This window comes from Phasianus colchicus, chromosome Z (assembly GCF_987193195.1).
Source record: "Phasianus colchicus chromosome Z, bPhaCol1.hap1.1, whole genome shotgun sequence".
In the NCBI taxonomy this organism is placed as follows: Eukaryota; Metazoa; Chordata; class Aves; order Galliformes; family Phasianidae; genus Phasianus; species Phasianus colchicus.
In genome coordinates, this window is record NC_143476.1 from 24810848 (window position 1) to 24834882 (window position 24035).

Here is a 24035-nt window from a genome sequence, read left to right on the forward strand (position 1 = left end):
TAAAATCGTGTTTGCATTGCTAGAGAGAAAACAAAACAACAACAAAAAAAAAGACCAAAAAAAAAAAAAAAAAAAAAACACCAACAAAAAACAAAGGACATGCAAAAATTCCTGAGCAGCAGCAATTCTTTGAAGATGATGGCAGGTGGCAAATACTTAGTCAGTATTTGGAGCTGCTATAGACATTTTTTTCTGCTCTCTTCTTGGTTTTGGAAAAAATGTTGGGCTATGTCCTACCAAGAGACCACACCTTCCAAGACAATTTAGGAAGATAAATGCCAGAAGTTGGATCTTCTCCTTTTTTGTTCTAAAAGTAGTATACAAGAGAAGAGGGAATGCAAAGTCTGCTACAAAGAATGCAGAAAAAAAGATTAAAACAAGTTCTCAGTGTAAAGTCAGAAAACAGAAAAGAAAGACAGTGATCATCGTAGAGAGAACTGCTTGCTTTGAGACATAGCGCAGTTCAGTTGCTTACTGCATACATAGCAAAGACACCTGAGGGAAAAGTGAGTTATAGATTATTGCTTTAGAAATATGTAACCTTTCTCCCACTCTGATTCAGTATGAATGATTACACCTATTTTGGGCCACACAAACTCAGGCTCAGTGTCTGGGTAGAATCTTGAAAATACTCTTCTTTATTGCCTCTGAGAAAGAATAAATCCCAGGCACTGAGCCTGGGCCCCTCTTCCTTCTCAGCACAACGCCGACACAATGCGGGAGCACTGCCCTAACCTGGCATGCAGGTGCAGGTGCAGGGATAGCTCATAGGTAAGAAGACCAAATGCCACCCAAATACAACATTATTGCCACACTGCATACTGTGCTGTAATGTTCTAATAAGATGAAGGCTATTTCCAGGTCCAGAACCTCGCACACACTCTCCCTCCTCCCAGTTCAGCCTCAGCCAGCTGGGGAGACTTAAGCCTATCTCAAGAGCAGAAATTTGCTTTTCCCCATTGAAATGTCTCATACACAATTAAGAAAGAGATTAAACCCCGCAATAATGACAGGAGATGGAGTCATTCCCAAAAGAACACAAACTGCACACGCATCTTCCTTGAGGTTCCCATTCTCCCCACATCTGAGCCAGATGCAAAGGGCGAAGAAGCTCCGCTGAGAAAGGACTGCTTCTGCAAGGGACTGCACGGGTTCCCCTGGCCAGCTGCAGCCTAGGGCAGCACCACAGGCCCTGCCAGGGGAGCACGCTCAGCCCTGCACAGCTTGCGCAAACACTTACTGCATTCAGCTGGTAGGGATGAAGTATCCGGACGCAGAGGAGCCCATAGGAACTAGCAGCCCGCAAGCCTTTAATCTCTCTTTTTTTTTTTTTTTTTTTTTTCCTTTTTTCATTTCTGAAGGCATGTGACTGGCCTTCACATACCAGGGCTGACCCCTCCCAGAGCCACTGATTTCCTAAGAGCTGGGAAGGATGTTATCCTCCCGCTCGCTCAGCAGAACACGGAGTCACAGCGGGCTGTGCGCTACAGCCTCACGCCACCTAGGGTCCGCGTGCCATTAGTGCCCGCGATCTTCCCCGGGAGCCGCTCGGGAACCGCGGGCCGGCCCCGCTCCCAGGCAGCACGGCCGCCAGGAGCCTCCGATTCCCCTTTTGCAGCAGGGACGCCGCGTGCCATTTCCAGGTGTAAAGCTCTCTGCTTCCGTACGCACCCCTTCCTCCCATACAGAACCGAGAACTGTCAGTGACTTACAACCTGCTCCCTCACTAACTAACGCAGGTACTGGGACGCGTACTCCGCCTACACCCTCTATATGTCATGGCAATATCCGCGCGCAGGGAGCTGCTGCGTTTTCGCTTTCGGTTTTTGTTTCCCTCAGCTGGAAGCGCGGCTTCGGCCGAAAAGGAGAGGCGGGCAAAGCAGCGCGATGTCAGCCCGCCCCCCCTTGGGAATCCCCGCCCACCACTCGCTCGTCTCGCAGCCGGGCGCAGGGCGCGGGGACTCCCGGCGGCTCCGCGCCGCACTGCAGGCGGACACGGCCGGGATGGGGCAGCCACCCGCCCACCCGTGCAATTTGGGGTGCTGCGCCCTGCACAACCACGCTCTATCAGCCTGTTCGTGTAGGAGAGGTGCTCCATCCCTTGGGTCATTTTTGTGGCCCTCCTCTGGATGTGCTACAACAGGTCCGCGTCTCTCCTGTACTGCGGACTGCACATCTGGATGCAGTACTCCAGGTGAGGTCGCACCACACAAGATCAGCTCCCTCACCCTGCTGGCCACGCTTCTTTAGATGTAGCCCAGGTTACAGATGGCTTTCCGTGAAGGGACACTGCTGGCTCACATCCAGCTATCACCCACCTTTCTGGCAGGGCTGTGCTCTATCCTTACATCCTGCCGCTTGTACTCATAGCGGGTGCTACCACAACCCTGACCTTGCACTTGCATTTGCTGAATATCATGAGGTTGCTTCAGGCAATTCAATCACACATGCAGTCCCCTTAGTAGTAATATCTGTTTGCTTGTCAGCTGTGTCTGGTTCACCTGAGCATTACAGTGATGATCCACCTTGATCCTCACCTAAATGAACCCTATGCAACCCTCAGCACTCAAACTCCACTCCTCAACAGCATGCTGCAACACCACAGTTCTTCCGTGGCTTCAATACTACAGCATATATGCTGTACATAGCCATCTGTGCCCTGGTATAATACAACACAATTTTTGACCATCATAGTGGGGGTGTTTAATTAGGCTATTGTCTGGAGAATTACCCATTTTGGGTACATCTGTGGCTGGCTGCTCTGCTGCAGCTACACTCTTTTATCCATACCCACCAAAAGACAGCAAGCTCTCAGGCTTTGTACCTAACAGAGTCATGCAGATGGCAACAGCAGCTTGACCAAAAACACACTTCTGTGAAAATGTTTGGTTTTTTAGTAAGGAGAGAAGCTCTTTAAAAAGCTTCTGATAGTATTTCTCTATCACTGCAAATTTAAACTCAAATGAACTTAATTCCTAATTGATCCACACTAGGTGGGCAATCAGCATGTTTCCAAGCTCTGCCTGAGCTCACTTCATCCTCATGACAAGTGCTGTCTTGACAAGCTACCGTGAACCTTACCTGAGGACACTTTTAAGCACGAGGGTCACCTAAGGCAGCAATGATGGTGTAAGAGAGTGCACACACTGCTTGTCTTCCACTACTCCACAGTCTTAAAGCAATCACAGGTTTCAGTGGAAGGAGCTGCAAGTGTCAGGACTTACCTCAGTTTCTAACTCTAAGCTCCTTATGAAGCTGACAAAACCACCTCTGCTCAATGAATAATTTACACTTACACAAAAGGTCTAAACACATAAAAGACCTTCTGCTACAAATGCCCGGGAAAGCTCAGACTACAGTCCCATCTAAGGGAATAGTCTAAGGGCTACTAACATAATGTCCTGTCTCTGGAAGAAAGAGACTCAAGGCACCTTTGTCACTTGCAAGCTCTCTCCCCCCTCCATTGCTTTTGGCTGTATCCTTGTCCATCTCCCCATCTCTCTTTGACAACACCTTATGAGGAAAGTTTCTCATGATGCGAGTTTCTATAAATGTACAGAATTTTCTGATTACTTAGCCCAGTGTTTGCTTCTCTCGTAATTCTTTTCTTAATTGTCTCTCCCTTTGCCTTAATCTTCAAAGTTTTTGCAAGAATCCTTTCTCAGTCAGTTTCTAGTGCACTAGTTAAGAAAATCAGCCAACTAGTGCAGTTAACTAGGACAAAGTGGGAGCCAAGCCTCAACAGAAGTAACCTGGAAAAACTCTTGCTGACCTCAAGAGAGGAAAAGAGAGACTCACCTTTAACATTCAGATCATGAGTTTGTTTGGACAACTCATCAACGTGCACAGGATTTTACTTTTCCTAAAATTGCTGCTGGCAAATTCAGGAGTAAGTGAAAACAAGAACATTCATCTGTATTGGGTCGTTAACTTCTCTGTGACAGATCCCAGAGATGCTACAATACAACTCATCCTTTTTCTTGTTGCAGGTATCACAGAGAAACCTACAAAAATTTGCACATCTGTACTTCCTAACAAACAGTTGTTTGGATGGCTCTTTTCCCTTCTGCAGCTCACTCTATTACACTGGAAATCAGTTTCTGTACGAAGCATGCAGTGTGCAGAATCATAATTACACTCTGATACGGTCTGCTGAAAGTACACAGGGATTAAGAAAAATTAAGCAGAAACACAGAAAGCCCTCCACTATTTTTACCTTCCCAAATGAGGAACTTCTGTAACATCTCCTCTGAAGAGTGTTTCGCTTACATTCCTTAAGCCATTGGCGATTCCTTCACAGCAGCTCTTCACTTCCCCATCAGGGGGAAGATGAAAGACATCCATCTGTCCTGAGGCTGAAGTCCGCTCCAAAAACTGACTGCCCTCCTTCATACGCTGCTGGATCATTGGAGTAAGTGGCATCTCAAAACTGAAGTAGCTATCAGGCTCCGAGTATAATGTCTCCAAAGACTCTGCGCTATAGTACAAAGAGGCATTGTCTAGGATGTTTTCAAACTGTGAGCTGTACAGATCAGTGGAGACGTCAGATTGCCTGTGTCCAAGGACATCTTCATATCCTCCCATGGCTGCTTCTCCCTCCTCAATGATCCTAGAAATGAATCATAAACAGCTTGTTTCAGTTTGGCAGCTAGGGTTGGGCCACTGAGAAGACCTCCTCATTTCTCACCTCTGAGAAAAGAAAGGTCTGTGCTTTGTACAGGAGAGCATTCAGTGGACAACACACTAGCTTCTATCCTCGTGCTGCCTCCTCTTCTGACAGTACTATCTCCCTCTCCGCTTTGTTATAGTCTGGGGGACATGAAAGGATACAATCTGCTGGGCAAGAGACAGGAGGGGAAGCACTATGTACACTCTAATGTAAGGTAATGTCAGTTTCTCCACTCACAAATTCACAAGCTCTCTGCTAGTACCACTCCCATTGGCTATGCTGGAGGCTGCACAGGCTGGAGCCACAAGCCCAGGTGGGCATTCTGTGGGCCTGGAGGAAGCCTCTCAAAACTGTGAAGCAAGCAAGATCCTGGGCTGAATCCTGCGAGACCACAGCTCACACAGCATCAGGTAGGCAGAGTGCACTCTGTTTTTTTTTTTTCAAGCTTTCCCCCATTTGAGACAATCCAGCAGTTTTTGACAAGCCTCATGATGAGACTTACATGCCCTCACATGGCAGTATGGGCCTGAGACCTGGGGGGCAGATTTCAAGTGTTCACAGTACTCATCTGCCATCAGGGCTGAAACCAGACTGGCTCTAGCACTAATCAGAGCAAAGTGCTCAGGGACCCAAAGGGATGCATACTGGCTGGTTCACAGCCACTGGGGCACCTGTCATTCCATCACAAACACAGTCAGTAAGGAAGAGCAAGCAAATCAGGACACCCTTACAAAGAATGGCCCACACCACTCTTCCATGTGTTTGGCTCAAAACCAAAACATCTAGCAGGGTGCATATGGGCAGACCTATGCAGTGCCTAAATTTAATGATATACCAACCCTGAATGCTGCTTATACATGCCACAGTTTCTTCATCACACAATCATTACCAGATTGCAAGAGACACTTCCACTCTTCCAAATCTGAGCCTCATTTCCAACTCTAGGATTGTGATGTGCACTGGACTCAGCTCAACTTCTGGCACTGCCCATAACTGTACACTAAACGTTACTGTTTCCACCATGCTGGAGGCAGAAGACAAATGAAAAGTGCTGCTGATGGCAAACCAGAAGCTCCCAAATGGGCAGACACAAGTCCCATGCTTGCAGGGAGAGACACTCATCCTTCTCCCCCCCATACCACTCAGGCACCATCTCACCTGCCATGGTCTCTCGCTAGCACAGTAGTCTCCTCCTTGCTGCGGTTCTTCTTGTCCTTCACAAAATCTTCATCCTCCCCACTTTCATCAAGCAGTGCCAGAGGAGCAGCTCCACGGCCAGCTCCCACCCTGGGCTCTTCCCAGACCTCACTCTTAGCACTGTCTGGCAAGGTGACCATGCTGGGGGCAATCATCAGTGGCACGGAGTGGCTCGATGTTTTGGGGAACGCTTTTCTCTCCACAGATGTGGTCTCCAGCAGTGAATGCTTCTTTCTGCTCTGGTCCTCTGCTTTTTGCAACCATAAAATCTCCACCCCTTGAAATTCAACATGTTTGCTCACAGCTGCCTCTTTAGAGAGTCTCCTCTCAGGACCCATTTGCATTCTGCCTTGACTATAAGCTGAAAACTCCTCAGATTGCTCCCACCCCTCCATTCTGCTGGCTGCTTCCAGGTTTGTCACAGATGGTCTATGACAACTTGTCTTCTCTGCTGTGTGGACCTCCTCAGCTTTATTACTGGTGGCTTGCAAGGACTCGGACTGCTTTTCACCAGTCCATATTGCAGCCAGATCTTTTCCTATGATCAAATGCATTTTTTCCTCAGCTGTTTGCTCAGATGGAAGAGGCATGTCTGAGGGTTTTCCTTGGCCTGCTGCAACTGGTTCTCTGGCTGTCTGCACATTTTGGCAGCCAGGAACAGTCTTTTCTTCCACGTGCATCTCTGAATCAAGAGAAGTGTTTGCTGTCTGTTGTACCTTTGTTGCTTCTAGCTGTCGAGAAATTTTCATAATCTCTGGCAAGTTACCCACAGGTTGCAAACCTTCTTCTGCAGTGTGCAGCTGTGCTGCCTTAACCTGAGCTCTAGGCTCATCTGCAGAAGCCACAGACTGGGGAGGAGGCCTGCCAGGTATGTGGTAACGGTCCTGTCCTTCTGGACTGCAAGTCACAGGCTCCGGCTGGCTCTTTGATGAAGTCCTCAGTGCATCTCTACTTGCCTCCATAGTTCCATACTCTGGAAATTCATTGATGATGGTGTGGGGCAGCAAAGTATTACTTCCATGGCCACTACCTGCAAAAAAAGAAAACAGAGTATGGATTTACTTATCATACACATAAGCAAAAAACCTAACCTTCCCTCCCAGCATTTTCATAACAGAGCAACTGTGTTCACTCCTGCAGGGAAAATACCATTCTGTTTAACTCACTTCTGCGTGCTCACACTGCTGTTATCCACAACTGGTCCCTCTTACATAGGAGTTTTTGGGCAGCCCTACTTTGGAAGTGTGTACTGCTGAGGAAGGAATGCCAAAAATGTCTGCTACACTTCGGAAAGGGTCCCAGTGGCCCATGAATATCTAAGGCCACGTGCCAAATGCAAAATTGAAGAAAGCAGACATTCAGAGTTTCAACATCCATCCACAGCATGTGTCATACACATCAGTTTTACTTAAAAATTACTTCTAGGTAATTTTCACTTATTAAGATGAAAAATAAGGAAGGTAACGAGCCACACCTCATAGTAAATACTACAAAACCAATTATGTAAATGACATGGTAATTCAACTTTCTGCCAGTACTACCCTCCTGCTTGAACAACTCAGGCAACTGAAGTCATGTTGCAGAAATGCATGCATACCAAGTAGCTCCCATTTTCTCTTTGAAAAAGTAAATTCACTGCTTCACAAAAAGCCTGCTAGCACTCCCTCCTCATGCTGCTTCTCAAACCAATGTAGTAAACAAAGAGGGAGAGAAAACAAATGGCATTTTCAAAGGAGCCGAGCACCCAGTGGCCCCTATTGTTCTTGGGTAACACAGACCCAGTTGTTCTTAGAGCGTGGATGAATCAGCATGGATGGCACACTGACGCCTATCTGGCCACCTGATACCACGGTCCAAGGAGGAGACAAGCTTTCAGAAAAAGCAGCTGCAGCTGTGTTTCACTGTAAACTTAAAGAAAGGCCTGGCCTGAAGTGTAAATTGCTTTAAACCAAACAACGAGCAGACTAGATCCAAAACTACTCTGAAAAACATTACGAGGGAGATCTCTGAAACCAGATATCCACTTGCATTTGGATGCTTTGCCCTGCCTGAGGTGTATCTCTGGGTGCTGATCTACAAACACATGGCTGCTGCCACTCCAACCTGGCCACAAGCCACTGCTGAGTAGAAACTCATGTATCTGTTTAATGATAGGCTGAGTTCAAGGTAAGAGGGAGGATAATTTAATGTGAGTTCAGCATCACACAACTGTGGCTATGTATCTGCCAGTGGTAGATACATCGATAAGACAAGAAGCAGCAGCCCATACCTGGCAGCTAACAAGACAGTAGCTCTAACCACAGGGTTAATACTGCGCATGAGGTGAGCATACACTGGATCAAACTGACAGACTCAGACTGTGCCAAGACACAGTTTCTTTCCCTGTAGGTTCTCTGGTATCTATCTCTGCACTCTTGATTTATTCACTCCAGAATAAAACTTCAGTGGTCAGATTTCATCAAGATGACTCTGCTGCCACTGAGGACAGTGTCTGGGCCAAGTAAGGATCTCCTCTGCTACAAGATTCATGCAGCCTCAGACCAAACAGTAAGATCCCACATGGCTGTGAAGTGCAGAGCTTTGTCCACACCACACTGCTAGTCTGGCTTCATCATAGGGTTTTCAGCTCACAGTTGGGCATGCACTGGAGGAGTTACAAGATAGCGATGTCTCCTGCCCAGATGTAGTGCCTTTTCTGGGAGCTCCAGATAAACAACACCCATTGCACACAATTTCAGCTGCACAATCACACAGGGGATGCATTCCCTGCCTGTTTTATGGCACCAGCACCAGGTCATCATTTGGACACACTTCTGCCAGGACTCATGAACAAGAACAATGCTGTGTGGTTGCAGAGCTTTCACACCTGCACCAGCACTAGCTCAACCTCAAGCCAGCAAAAGGCTCCCCACAGTTGAAATGAGCCCGGAACATCACCCCCCCCAGACCTCCATGGAGCTGAGACACAGCCAATGCGTGTTGAAGGCCAATTTCCAACAAGGCCTCACATACAGTTCATGCCAAGCAGCCAGACTCGTGTCTGCTAATTGTTATCTTAGCTTCTGAACCGAGCTGAGGGAAACAGAAGTGGCCTTATTTCTAGCGCTGAATGCTGAACGCATTGCTGCATGCCTCTTCTATCGCTGGTGGCCGCTGCACACAGCAGAAAACAGTCCCAAGAAAGTTTCTGGTTTGCTTCTCCTCCAAAATGTTTTCCATAAGCTACTCCCAATCAAACATTACCCTCAAGCAAGCTCAGTACACTCAGGAAAAGCCAGGCACGTAGAACAGGCAGGTGTGTATGCAGGCACATGGAGACACATGGGGAAGGAGCACAGCACACCTCTCTGATGAACACACAAGCTTGCAAGTGTTTCATGTGGGCAAGAGGGAAGCAATTCCACAGTATAAAATTAAGGCATTTTCTACAGTGATGTCTACAGCAGCAAAGCTCTGGCAGGACTTCTGCAATTGCAGTGTGACCACAAACAAACAGGATTCTTGCTTTCACAGCATCCTGAAGAAACATTATCTCACTCAGAGATGAATGGAAAAAGTTCATATGCGGCATATAAAGCAACAGCCTGTCCCCACTGCATCAGGTAGAGCCACACACAGCACTGCTGCAGTCTCTGCTCCATGTAGACACCAGCATCACCTGCACCTGCAAGAGGCAAAACCCTTCCCACTGCTCAGCACATCTCTTCAGGTGCCAGTGTCTGGAGCAGGCTGAGCACTTTAAGGGAAACTCCTCCCTTATTCCCATCCACCACCACAGCATCATGTCTTGCCGCAGCTACTGGCATATCCTGTCTAACCCCATCCCCCAATATGACTGCATTACAAACAAGGCTAGAAAAGCAACAACAAAATTTAAGGACCGCACTGAAGATGAGCAGGGAAAAAAAACACCCACCACCAAACAAACAATGAAAGGACACACATTCTCAGGTAACACCAATTTCTACTTTGCATTGAAAGCAGCTTCTTTCAACAAAGCAAAATTACAATGAGAGAAAAGGCTAAAATAGCATGGGGATGAGTGGCTAGAAAACGGAGACCGGGCGAATATAATCTAACAGCAACTGGCAGCCTTTCTGATGACTAGAGACTGAAAGAATTCATGACTTACATCAGGCATAGATATGATATTTCATAGATAAATAACCACTCCAATTCAATTGAACTTGTCTACAGCATAATAGAAGGAAATTCTAGGAAGAAAAATACAAGTTACAAGCATAGACAGACATTCTGTTCACAGGTACATTTTACAAAAGAATGGTGTGAGTGTCTCTCTATATACAGAATTTATATATGTATAAATATATATATATTAGCTAGGAAGAGAAATCAGATATATTTGCTTGAACAGTCTCCTTACTCACAGAGATTACTGTAGCTCCAGCAGTTACCCATTGGTCAGAGAAATAAAATGCACAGATCATCAGTTTATCTATAGCGATACCAGCTTATTCAATTGCTGCTGTTCTAGTCAACTGGAATCAAAATAGTTTCAAATTTCCTGGCAGCTGCTGCCCTGCACTGCACACAATGATGTAAATGGAAGCTTTCTGAGTATTATGAAACTGATGGGGGAACTGCAGTCTCATTCAGTCTATCGCCGGAGCTAAGGAGTCCACCTTGGCAGCTTGCAGAGGGAAAAAGATCTCCTCCAGTGAAGGCTGCCTGACTATCTGCCAGGGAGATGTTTGTGCTTAACTGTCACTTGCTCTGGTAGTGTTCACGGAGGAATAAAGGGGCAGAATGGTGATCCTGAGAGTGTTGCTTTAGAGCAGAAGGTGCCTGACAGCATTTCAGCATTACTGAACTGAAGGTTTCACACAACAGTGCAGTCATCTTGCATCCTATTTCTCTGCAGCTCTAAGCACTGATCACTAGCAACGCGTGGGTGAAGCTGCATGCAGAATCACAGCAGTGACCTCTTTCTGCTGCAGAAATTTGCTGCCTTTCTTTGTAAAAGCCAAATCAGGGCAGTATAAACAATGTGTATGTTACAAGGAAATGATCTCTGGGTGACAAAGTTGAATGAACAGATCACAGCCATTGCAGCACTATCACTGTTTGCACCCATACAGAGCGGGTGGAGGAGACATGCAGATTGCCTACTGCATCCTGCCCTTCATTAGTACCTAGAACTATCCAGATCTACAGGGCAGCACCTGCAGACTGAGCTGGAGCAGCCCCTGCCTATGGAAGAGTAGGGATGCTTCTCCATCGCTGTCAGCAGCTCTTTTTCCAAATGATGTCATTCTCCATGCCCTGATAGTCCTCTGCTAGCCAAAGCCAAGGGATTTACATAATGAGAGCACTGAGCTTTTCTGATCAGACTGCAGGCATCCACGTACCAGGCAGCCTGCAGCCGCTCTGGGCTTTTGGACCTACCTGTGCTTACCCAGGTAAAGCTGAAGCCAGGTCTCCACCTGCCCAGCAGCACAGTGCAAAACACAGCATGGTGGAAATATGGAAGCTGACTGAAGCAGAGAGAGGAATAGGGCCTATAAAATAGGTGCAGGTTAAACGCCGCTGCTTTCTCCACTCTCACTTTGGCAAACACCCAGGAATGTGGAGGGGAACCAGAAGGGCCTAAGCAAAAGAAGCAATCATGCTGCCTGGGATCCCTCACCCCAAAGAAAAGAGAATCAGGGAGCGTTACTGACAAGCCCCAGAAACACAGACCCCGTGGTGGCCAACAGCCCAAACTGATTCCACAGTTGAACTGACCAACACAGGGCAGGACTCCATCCACCAAGTTACCCCATGCTGCTCAGGAAGCACCTGGCCCACACAACATTAGAAGACCTTACCAGAGAAGTATTGCTCTGTGTAGTTCTCTGTTCCCTAAATTCTAGTTTTGGCCACAAGAGGCTGCAGGAGGTGAACGTTCAGTCTGCTATGGGACATCTGCTCACTCATCAGATACTGATACCAAGAGCCTCTCCAGCTGCAAGCAGTGCTCCAGCTCCTGCAGCCTGCCATGTGACACAAGTCATCACACTTGCGAAAAGGAGACCAAGAAGGGCTTCCAGGCTGCACACTGAAACACTGTCAATTAAGAAAGCAATGACCAGAACAGCATGTTATTAATTTCTTTCGCAGATTTTATTGTTGTTGTTTTTTTTTTTTTTTTTTTTTTTTTTTCCCTAGCAGTAAATGGGGTTTGAAAGTTTCTGGTGTAACTCAAACTGCACTGAACTACAAGTTCTCCACTGGGCACCTCGTTGTTCCCCAGGCTGCAGGAAGGATGTGGCACCTTGCCACAGCAGACTGCAGGCCCACACTGAGCTCAGAACAGGACCCAGTCCAAAACTAACACACAGCACGTGCTGGGAGAGCTTAGTGGGAGGGATTATACGCTACAAATTGCTGCATGGGCTGCAGATGGTCAGTGAGATAGCTCAGTCCCCAGAGTCATTACCCTGGAAAGCAAAAGTGTAGAGTGAAACAGTTGCTAGCATGAGAGTGAATGGGAGGGAATACAAAAGAAAAAAATGAGCTTCTATTGTGACATGGGTAAGTCTAACTAAATACAATGTATTTTTCTTCTTTAATACTCTATCCCCCACAATGACTGTAAGAACATCAACTTTGGGGTTTAAAAAGCTGGAAAACATAAACACTGCCGCCCAAATTCAAACGGCAAATCCAAAAAGAATCCAAACTTTACTAATTGTCCACTGCAGAAAGGAAGCTCCTAACAGATGATTTCCTAGGTTCAGACAAATGTAATGATATCAAGAATTATTTTAAAAACTCCCTAAGAACCTCCAGCCGACAGATCAGTCTTCTGGAGCAGTGACAACCCATACCTGCTTTGACATTCACAGAGTTTACCAAGGGAGAAGCACTTGTATTTAAGTATTTAAAATACTGTGTTTTTAACAAATCTTTAAAAAAAGCAGCAAAAAATCCCCAAAACAGAAATACAGAAAAACCTCTCTAGATTTCAAGGTAGCAACAATGTCTTAAAAAAAAAAAAAAAAAAAAAAAAAAAGTAACTCATACAGCTCGTCACAAATATGAGAAACTCTTGATCCTCGCAGCAGCCACTGAGGAAACCAGACACACCCACAGGAAAGGATGCCTTTTGTTGCATCTTGAGATTCAGGATCAATAAACCAGGCTAAAAGAAGGCATCCTACACAGTCATCAATGCATCCCAGGAGCTGGATGTCAAGTTACACAGTTAAAATAAAAATAGGGCATGGAGGGATGTATATGTCTCCCAGCCCTTGCTGCTGAAGGTGTGGTTGGACACTGCATGGAATTCTTCAGGAACTGGCATGGTGAATGAGATTCCCTTCCTCAGGAAGCTGAGCAGTGTTAAATAAACAACACAGGGTTCCAGAGCAGAAGCTGCTCTGTGTCAGATGGTGAGTAGGAAAAATATTTGTTGTACCATGTTATGCTTTTGCAGCATGATACCACACCAGAACTCCATCTATCCATGTAATTATAATCTGCATGTTCATTATCAAGACTCCCCGAGGAGCAGGACAACACGCTGCTACTCCTCCAGAAGCCTTTAGAGATGAATCATGACAACAACCTGTTGGAGGGCTTGTGTCTGTGTGCTGCCTCCCTCATCCACCTCAGATAGTGATGGGGCTGAGAGGTGCCCAGGGCAAGGACAAGCAACAGTGCAGCTGTGCCCCGCTGTGCCCATGTATGACATCACATCAGCCAGAGGAGACCCTCCTTTTGTGCTCATGAGCAGGGCTCCATCATGCCAGAAAAACGTTTCTACTCAGCTGCTGCTGTGCTCTGCCCGCACCACATACAATGCCTGAAGGAGACCAGCCAGCACCAAGGGCAGCTGGCAACACCAGCCCCCAACTATCACGCACAGCCAGCAAAAGAGGAGGTAATTACTGCCTCCATCTGGCATTTCCTAGCCACTGAGTGTTTAATTCTGTGCTTTTAAAATCAATAAACAAACAGCCCAAGTTTTAACTATAATTCCTACTAAACCCCTGCCCTTCAAACAGCTTTGTTGTTTACTGAGTCAAGGATGTGGCAATCTCCTCCCTGCAGCTGTAGGTTATGATAACTTGAACTACCCAGCTTTAAAGTGCAGGTCAGAAGACGTGCAATTTCCTCCTGCAGAGCACTGGGCTTCACATGTCTCAGTGCCCAGGAGAGACAGCAAACATCAGGGACAGCCACAGGAAAAAGTACTAATGCACACTACCATTTAAAAACTCTTGCCAGTCTTCAGCATGTCACAAACAATGGTGGGACCCTAGAAACAACAGTAAGTTAGCTTACAGATCCAAGTGCACATAACACTGAATTTCCACTGAGTGTGTGAGCACCACATTTTAGCTTTTCAGATTTCAATCTTAAAGTGCATCCCTGCTAAATATTGTGGAGTGGATCTCAAACATACAAATGTATCTTCAGGGGCTCTGTCTCTGCAAAATGGACTTACAAATCTGGCAGCCCTTCAGTCCTCACAGAATGCCCTTTTGCACCTTTTCAGGAAAGAAAAGCTGCAGACGAAAACACCATATTGTGGAGTACAGACTGTCAATGCTGCTTGGAGGTGGAAAGAGTGAGAAAGAAAAAAAATGACAGAGGGTGGGGTACTGAAATGGAAAGTGATGTGGTTAAAATGCTGAGGAAGCCTACAGTTAGCCATCCACCAAGTATGAGAATGGTTCAACATGTCTGACCTAAGGGAAGTTTTGAAAGTTAGGGTCAGGAAGGTGCCACATTTGTGCAGTGATGGGAGGATGTAGCAGAGATGGACACACATGACTAGAAATGATGAAGACAAAGAAAGCAAGGCAGAAGAGCAAAGAACAACTTACAAAGTTAGTGATATTTATTTTACTGCAAGTTACAGGTATAACTTTCTTAAGGCTGCTTAAATCAGCAATCTAGGACCACAAAAAGGATGTGCAAAGAAACAACACCTTGCTCTTCCTTAGCTCTTGAAACAAGTCAAAGAAATCTACAGCAAATGCACTCATCTCCATGATTCACATTCAATACAAATATTGTCTCATGGGTTAAGGTATGTATTTCATTCTCTTTTGCGTGCCAGCTCTGGCACTGTTTGACCGCTTGCAGAGGTGATTCAGCACACACTGCCAGGAGAAACTATGCCTTTTGTTAGACCTTTTCTTACTAAGTTTTTGCTGGATTAAGCTTGCTAAGAAATCAAAAGAGCAGAAGAGTTAGTATGAGGCAATGCACAGCTGCGTGTGGCTGGAACCATCTCTTTTGGCAGAAGCAAGCTGTTACAATGAGCTCAGTTGCCTCATGACACCTCACTGTACACAAAACAGTGAGTGACAGGCTTTCCAAAAAGCTATTCGTTTCACCAGGAATTCAAAACCAAGCTTTTCCCAGCAGCTGTTGGGAAAGACCAGATTTGCATAGCAACCACAGGACTACTTGTACAGGGCTTTTTGTGTGTGTGTGAAAAAGGGGATTAAGCTTTCTATTACAGAGGAGGACTAACAGCTTCCCCTCCTCGAAGTATCAGAGAAAAGACTTCATGAATTTTACGACGATATTTTCTTGGATTTCTCTCCTCATAGGCATTAGGAACTTCTTGGATTACATATTTCTTTGTCATTTCGTAGGGTTCCCTCCAAAAGAGGGGACTCACGTTTTAGGACTGTCATTTTGTCAAGACACTTTTTTTTGGCATTTAGATGTATGAAGTGCTAAGTCAGAAAAATCAATACTCTGCAGCCTACCAAGGCCTAAGAGATAGAGCTGTTCAACAGAGACCACTGTTTGCATGGCCAGATCCAAGGACGATATGCTTTCAGACCTAAACAACAAGCGCCCTTTATGTTAGCGAAGCTGAGAAGACGTTTTGTGCACTCTCGCCAAGTACAGACGTTAGAAAATATTTTCTTTTGCTGGAGGCAGGAGGCTGAGGCACTGCTGACGAGTATGGTGAGGCAGCGCAGGGGCACGTGGCCACAGAGTCCATGAGCAGGGCTCTGCAGGAAAACCTCATGTTCCCTCATCCCGACTGGATGAGACAAGGGTACTGGGGTCCTGAACCTGCTTCTGTGTGGATACATCTATCCACTTCCCTCCAGGAGGACCAGCAATGGACAAGAAGGAAAAGCAGCCAAACAGAAGTCACACACTGAAGACAGAGAGCCTGCGTACAGATTAGCAGAGATTAGAAAGCTCCCAGATAAAAGCAGACTGAGGGTACTAAAGAAAGAAATGAGGAAGTGTTTGTAATGTGGCAGCTTTATTAGCATGCTCAATTGAATACAGCAATTAAGCATTTCTTCTACATGCATCTAACTGGATTCTTTTCTCCTCTCCTCTGTGAAAATGACCACAAGCTTGTTAACCATGTCTGCTGTCTCCAGAGTGAGACCTATGCAAACAGAAGTGCTTGCTACGCTTTCCCCCAGTCATTCTCCCCTCTTTGTAAAGTGTCTTATCCATACAAGCATTTCACTACCCAATTAAAAAAAATAGATTCTCAACAGCATCCAACAGGGTCTCAGAAATAAGGCTGTTTTTGAGAGAAAGGACAAATTGGGAGGCATAACTAATTAAGCTGTTCAGCAGCTTATGTATTGTGTTCTTGTTTTCTGAGGCCAGCCAAGGCATGGGTGAAACCTCTTTGAATTAGATAAAAGAAAGTTCAGCTTTACTGCTCACAGTGACAAGCTGTTCTCCTGATTAAGTTTAAACAGGAGTGCTACTCCTGGCCACTATCCCTGTCACTCACTCACTTGAAATCCTACAAGCTCTGACACGTGAAAAGCATGACATCTTTCTTTTAAAAGCAACTATAGAAAGTAGCAAGTTGGTTTGGATATTCAGCCTGTTGCCCCAACTCCACAGAGAGACTTCCAAACATGGCTGCTTCCACTGAAACAGTTTCCATCCCTTGCAGTTCTACCACAGCATATGTAATATGTATTGAATCAAAGACAGCTGGGCTTCGGTGCACAAGGCCCTGACTTTGTACTACTGCACTCAGTCAGCTCCACACTCATTAATCTGCAGTGAAGAACAAACTAAAGTTCACTGCTTTAAAGAAAACAAGTAGAAGGGGCAGCGCCATCTTTGTGTATCTGTTTTTGTCAAGCATCTTCCAGAAGGAGGAGGCCACATTTGCCTGTGACAGCAAGAAATAGGTCTGGGTAGGCATATTACCACATAGTAGGGAATCTGAGTTTTGGGCAGGAGGAATAGCAGCCTCAGGGAGAGCACATATCCTCAACCCAGCTGGGGAAAATTCACAACAGAAGGCGTATGGCTTAGTAAACTCTTTCACTACCCAAGGGACAAACTGAGGATTGCAGATCCCTGCCTGGACAAACACCAAGTCTAGGCAGCTGGAACACAGGGCAAGGAGACTCCTTAAGGTCTCATATGGAGTTCAGCTTCTGCCTTTCTGGCAGAAGAAACACCTTATTGCAAAGTAAGGGACCCTTTCTGAGACTGTGTGGTATTTAAATACAGTCATTCGTTCTCTAGGCATAATGGTATAGAAAAAGCACTTGTATAGCAGTTTTTGAGTACGATTCACAGATGTTAGATGTTAACCACTGTTAAATTATTTGCACATTCTCCATCGCAGCCATTCCCTTTTCATTAATTGTTAACCCCTAATAATAGTTTCTAATTAATAAAGGTACAGAAGGCACTTTAGATACAAGGCAAGAAGCAACACAGCAAAATTATGGTGAAGAACATACATAAGCCCATACTTCTGGCCGATACTTTGCCACCCTTTCTTTTATTGCTAAGTACTCAAATGACTCTGAATGCCTATCATGCTTGCTAATTGTTTTGGCTAGTAACAATAATAGATTCACTTGGATTTATTAGACACAGCATATTTCATCTAATGCCAGTCTCCAGAATTGTACTAATGCCTGCTGACAGTACTCTCACATTGTCTATTACCAAACAAGAAATGAGGTCACTGTGATTCATGTAATAATGTGATATACCTTTTTGTAGCAATTTGTAAAAGTTTTTAAAATTCCTAAATGAAGACATCTGCTTGGTTTTCTGTTTCCCACTACTCTGCAATTAGGATTTCCCATGTGGAAGACCTATCTTTAGAAAATCCAGGAGAAACATACTAGTCACTTTCCAAACTTCATTGACACTTTTTCTTTTTTTTTTTTTTGTCCCCTGACTAAAGTAGGGGAACTCACAGCTTGTTTCTGTGCTGCCCTTCCCCGGTAGGAAGAGAATCATCTTTAATTAAAAGTGACATTCCAGGAAGTTTACAATTAGAAGGGATCAAGGTGCAAAGAGAACAGCCTAAGGAAATACTTTTGCAAAGACGGCAGGGATTGGTGGTAATTAAAATGAAGCAAAAAAAAAAAACCAAACAGATGCAGTAACAACTTCTTTTTTTTAATCTCAGCTTGGGTTGGGGAAAGGAAGGATACACCCCTCTGTTTGAAAGAACAGCACAGAAACAAGACTGATCCTTAGGCGTAACAGTAGATATTGCATCTGGAATATAATTACTGAACACAGTGGAGGGAGCAGTTCAAGTATACATAGAGTATCTAAATTAAAATCTTATCTACCTCTGGCTGTCAGAACAGCAGCATGCAGCTCATACAGGGAATTCCTGGAAGAACTGCCAGGCAGAGCTGTGTTTTGGCATGTGGAGTGCAGATGCATAGCTGAGATGACTCCACTGTATAGAAGTGCCAGGCTCCATCCACCACCCCACCGCTTGTGTGTGATTGGCACGTGAGTCCCCACCATCACGTCGAGGTTGCCCAGGTGAGCAAAGAGAAAGGCAGGGGCTTAGGACAGAGAACTGCTGTAATTTGCCGTGGCCAAAACACTGGGCTCTTTTGATCTGGCACTTACACTGTGTTCTGGTGAAGGGCAGCATGGCACAGCAAGTGAGTCCTTGTACAGCTATCAGGAGCAGCTTCTGCAAATTCCTTCCCAAGGGTCTTCAGGCTATTTTTGCACACATTAGGGATAAAATAGCACTTACCCACTTCTGAAGGTTTCTCTTCCTCCAAGCCAAACAAAAATTCATATTTGGCCTTGGCAACAGACTGGGCATGAGCTGATATATCATTATCCCACACAAGTGCTTCTGCCTGCAGAGTCAAAATAAACAAAGCTTATTTATCTTCCAGTGGAAAAAAAAAAAAAATGGCAGCAGGAACATGAGATTCATTCAGGTGGGTTGTAAGGTAAAGTTTAAAGTGCCTGGACAATAGTATCAGAAACTATAAATTCAACTAAGAATGTTATGAAACTAGAACCCCCATGAAAAACCATAAACAGGACAGGCTGTTTCAGAGGGAAAAGAGTAGGGCAGTGAAAGGGAGGAGCAAGAGCTACAACAGGGAGAGTCAGAAATGGGTAAAAGGATAGTGAGACATGTAAAAAAGGTGGTTAGAGATGTCTGAGGGTCTCTGCCAGGCAGCCTACGCCTGACCTCCACTGTTTACATCAGGACAACAACCCAACCTTTTTTTTTTTTTTTTTTTTTTATCCCACCACACAAGTTAAACCAGCTTCTTTAGCCAGGAGGGGGCTCAGTGTGGTCCTCCTGCCTCACAAGGAGGCATCTGGGGGGATGGACAAATGGACAGATCAAGCACCCAGGTGTCACACAGGCTTGCATCCACCCACCACTTCCTACTAATAAGAAGCAATTTGACATGGTAAAGTTCAGTTTCTCAGAGGAAAGAAAGGCTGCATGATTAACATTAATTTTAATGTTCTGAACAGGTGAGGACAGATTAAATCTCCAAGGCACACTCCAGGAATACACTGTACTGCAAATACTGTTTGCAATCAGTACTAAGTTTCTACATAGCGGGGCAAGACAGAGCCTGTAATTCTTGTTTCTGAGGTGACAGATGAAATAAATTGTTAATTCTATAAATTCTTCATCAATCTTTGTATTCATATCCTATATCTGAAGCAGCCAGTTCTTACAGCATATCAAGTCATTTCATGGTTCATACTGGCAAAGGACTTCGCTTACAAAAATACTTTTAAAAAAAAAGGCAGATGGAACATTCTGCCCTGCAGGACATTAATAACTTCTATGCACTTCCATCAAATACCTTAGGGTAAGCGTCAGCTACAAAGAGAAATTCAAAATACAGGATACACATAATTCACAGTAACACATGATCTTTAACAGATGAAATAGATGAAATCACAAATCTATACTTTCCCTTGAGGCCAACTCTCCAAGAGTTGCATTTTCTTCCAAGACCATATTGGCAAATAACCATCTTGCTCCATGCCCTAGAACAGTGCCCGGCTTCCCTGTTTTTTTTTCCCCCAATTACCTCTCCCACCTCTCTGCCTCGAGCCAGTGCTGAAGAATTTGGTCCAGCACACATGCTTAATAACTAAGCAGTAGATCATCTGTGACCTTTTTGGATGTATTCATCACTCATTCACTATTCTAACTATTTACCACTACAACTCTTATAGCTACTCTGATATACCTGCTAACATTAGCCTGCCAAATAATTTGAGAAAAACACACACACACACACACACACACAAACAGAACAAGGACTTTCTAGCATAAAGAATAGTATCATGAGCATGATAACACAAGCATGGAAGAAGTCTCCACAGGCCAGCATTCATTTGCAGGATTTGTGGCAGGAAGGACTGGAAAAGGGACAGCTGCATGCAGGAAAAAGCTCTTAGTTGGAAATATCGTGGTCAGGAGCAGCTTATGGAGCCAGACAAAGACCTACTGTACCCAGACTGATGCTAAGGGATGCAGTGGTTAGATTTCTAGCAGATGCCAAATTCCACTCACAGATGAATTAAATGGTAAAATAAAATGGCAGAATGGTCCATTTCCTGGGTAGTCAGGAATTTCTGATCTACGCATCTATGCAATACATCATCTCCATCTCTCAGCACTGCTCTTCAGAACTTCACAAACATCTTCTGCTCTGAGCTTCCCTGCCAGCAAACACATTTTTCAAGGGCCTTTGTTTGCCTATACCTTATGGTGAAGAGCACTGTGAACAGTTTGGTTCACTGTGCTCTTTTCATTATCCAATAACTAGTAGAAGTGAATGATTTTTCAGTGTACAGGGCAACCTTTCACAGTTAGATGCCCGAGCAGGGTCTGCAATACCTTCATCTTGGCACCCGAAAGGGATAACCTAAAGCAGTTCACAGCTTCCAAACCCAGGCTTAATGACAAGGTTATGTTATTTCATTTAAATAAGAGATATTAGAGAAAGAAGGGGGAGAGAATGAGAATGCTGTGAGGTACGAGCTGGTTTTAAGACTATTGCTTTACTGCACTCCTTCCTCAGAGACAACAGAATGAAGAGTTAAAGCAGAAAATCGAGAGAAAAAAATAAGCTCTCCTTTCCTTTCTTCACTCTGTCACTCAGCTAAATCTTGCTGAAGTCATAATGCCCCTGAAACCAGGAGCTCAGAGAAGGGTTGGGCAAACGTTCATGGAGCTTTCCAGGCTGCATTAGCAAGGATTAAAAGCAAGCAAGATTGGAAGGGATATAAAACTCCTGCTTAAGCCTTCTCCTTCAGCTCAAGCGCAAAGAAATCTGCATCCAGGTCAGCTCACTTCTTAATTGCTTCCCTCAAAGGGCTTTAACCACCACCTTTGATGCATTTGGTGATTGTCACTGCCACAGAAGTTGACACTCACTCAAAGCATTAACCCCACTGAATCAGCCCAGCTGTACATACACTTCTCATAAGCCTCAAACACACTGTTTTTCAACCCAGACTGAGCTCTAGGCAGAAGAGCAGCAAGTCCCTGTCCATTCACCCACCTCTCTAGCAGTACTTTCTGCATATTTGCTCATGCTTGATCAAGCCTAATCCATTGGGTCATGGTTCTCAGTTGGGAGCTCAAGAGGCTGCATTTGTCTCCAGGCCAGATGCTGTGAGACAGACCACAGTGACTTCACAGAAGAGACCTGACAACATAGCACTTAGGAAAAATCAGAATGGGAGGAGTGCATGAGCTCGATCCTTCAGGGAGCATGAGTAAGACAGACAGCAGGAGACCAGTCACATTAAAAATACCTCAGGAGGAAGGGGACTCTCATTAAGGACTGCACCAGGATAGAGAAGTGAAAGTTCCCTCAGAGGATTCCCTACAAGGTCTGTTAATAAAACATTAATAAAACAAAACCCCATTCAGAGAAAGAAACGTGATTCCAGTTCTTGGCTTACTTGATTCTAGTTCTTCTGGAGGTCCAAGAGGGAACAGAGCAGTTAGGATGAGGGGTTTACAGCTACAGCTCAATATGGGCGTGTAGCCCCAGTTCTGCACTCACTTAAATGCAGAGCTCCACCTGCCAAAGATTACCACCTTCCTCTTTGCTGTGAGGCTGAAGGGAATTAAGTACATCCAGCAGCAGCTGTGGATGACTTCACAGCCGCACACACAGACCACTTCTCATCCCAGAATCCTCACTTCTTCACTATCCTGTGATCTGTGATCCTGTATCCCTGGCAAGATACAAAATGCCTCTCAGCAGCCTATTGCATACCCTAACCTGATGAGCTTATGCTTTCAGGAGCAGTTTAAATATCTGTGTCAATGTTCTCTTCCACAGCCAAGAATCTCCCTCAGAGATTCACTGAAACACAGTAACTCAAAAAGGAACTGCAAATAAAAAGAAATATATAAGAGAGAGGCAAGAATGATGGACAGGTTTTGATGCATTTGCTGCCTTCTTCAGCAAGTTCCCAACAGTATCCACATCAACCTGCCATTCCCTGATCAGATCTCCACAGTCAAGCATGGACAAACCATCCAACCACCCGGCAACACTAATGGTCACCCCTTGGTTTTTAAGCACATTTAAAATTCCTGTGTGGGTGTGAACTCAGCAAGCCTTAGTGCTTCTGACAGGTTGTGCTAATTGTTCTGAAAAGCCTATTTCTGTTGAGCTTTTCTTAAGTCACTTTCCAAAGTAACAGGATGAAATGGGGAAAGCTTGAGCTAAAATAAACATGCTAGCTTCTGAAAGCCAATGCACTGACAGCAGAGAGGGAACTGAGAGAACACTGGTGCTCATAAAAAGACTACTGAGATGGTTTGTAGTTTTTATTTTTGTATGACCTCGTACACCATGTTCTGTTTTCCTCACACACACTCCCACATGCTAATACGTGTGTTCGCAACTTTTAAATTAAAGCAATAGTAAATAGATTAAGACTGAAAAGAGCAGAAATTCTGCGAGGCTTAATCTCACCTGAAGCAGCCAATATCAACATTAGCAAAGACTCAGGGGAGTTACAGGGAGGTCTGTGAAGAGCCAGGAGGTCTGGGAGAAAGAATAGGACTAATGTGAAGGCACTCCATATAATCATTCTCCAGCATTTTGGATTATACAAAGGGATGACTAAGTCAGGTACAGCTTTTCAACTAAAGGAAAGAGCTGGCTGAGAAATTCATGGCAGAGATGCATGCACTCACAAGGGGTCTGGAAAAGCCTATGAAAAGTGATTCACCACCTCTTTGAATACATCAGCCAGAAGACATCAAAAGAAGGTATTAGGAGTCAGCACTGAACCAAGCAGAAGGAGATGGTTCCTCAAACAGTTTGTACTCAAACCACAGTGCTCCCTTCAAAGCAGCGTCACGGAAACCAGAAGCCTACAGGAGCAGAATAAGAGGGCAAACAAACTTAAGGGATACACATCCTCCACACAGGTAGAGACCATCACATTCTCCTCGCGAAACTCCAAGACAAACCCTTCCCAGGCACCTGCTGACGTCCACAACTATCTACAGGCTCCCGGGCTGACCATGGGCCCATCATCAACCAGCGCTCTCACCTGCTTATCAGGCTTCATCATGTCCCGGTACAAGGCAGGCCTTAGGCTCAGCACTGAGGCAGGTGGCTCTTCTCCCTCATCCCCACTGCAAGGCTCTCCCAGGCACACACCCTGTGCCCTCACCCCAGGAATGTGCCGAAAGGAATCAGGGCTTTGCAGGCTTCTCATTGCGCTCAGGACATGGCAGAATTTGTTTACCAGGAACTGCCTCCTGGGAAGCGTTCAGTCTGAAGAAAGCAAAACTAAGAGAGGGCAGATACTATCAAGGCTGTTCTCCCTTCTCAAAGGCAGACTTCACAAAAGTTCAGTGTCTGATGAGAGGCTCAATTCAGAAACTAGGCACAAGAGTCTCCTC

The 24035-nt window shown here is 45.2% G+C and overlaps 1 protein-coding gene across 5 annotated transcripts in view; it reads right to left on the minus strand.

Annotated features, from left to right (window-relative positions):
- PSD3 (pleckstrin and Sec7 domain containing 3) overlaps positions 1 to 24035 on the minus strand; it is a 104737-nt gene that overhangs the window by 75012 nt on the left and 5690 nt on the right. For 2 of the 5 annotated variants that reach the window (XM_090132139.1, XM_031607736.2), the window contains exons 1-4: positions 21661 to 21778; positions 18858 to 18966; positions 5828 to 6896; positions 4217 to 4609 (exon numbers count right to left, since the gene is read on the minus strand). In XM_090132139.1, coding sequence (XP_089988265.1) covers positions 4217 to 4609; positions 5828 to 6896; positions 18858 to 18966; positions 21661 to 21693 — 1604 coding nt within the window. In that variant the 5' untranslated portion in view covers positions 21694 to 21778. Of the gene's footprint in view, positions 1 to 1240; positions 1916 to 4216; positions 4610 to 5827; positions 6897 to 18857; positions 18967 to 21660; positions 21779 to 23680; positions 23865 to 24035 lie in introns of those variants that run through there. The other 3 variants (XM_090132142.1, XM_031607737.2, XM_031607738.2) reach the window with 3 other exon arrangements.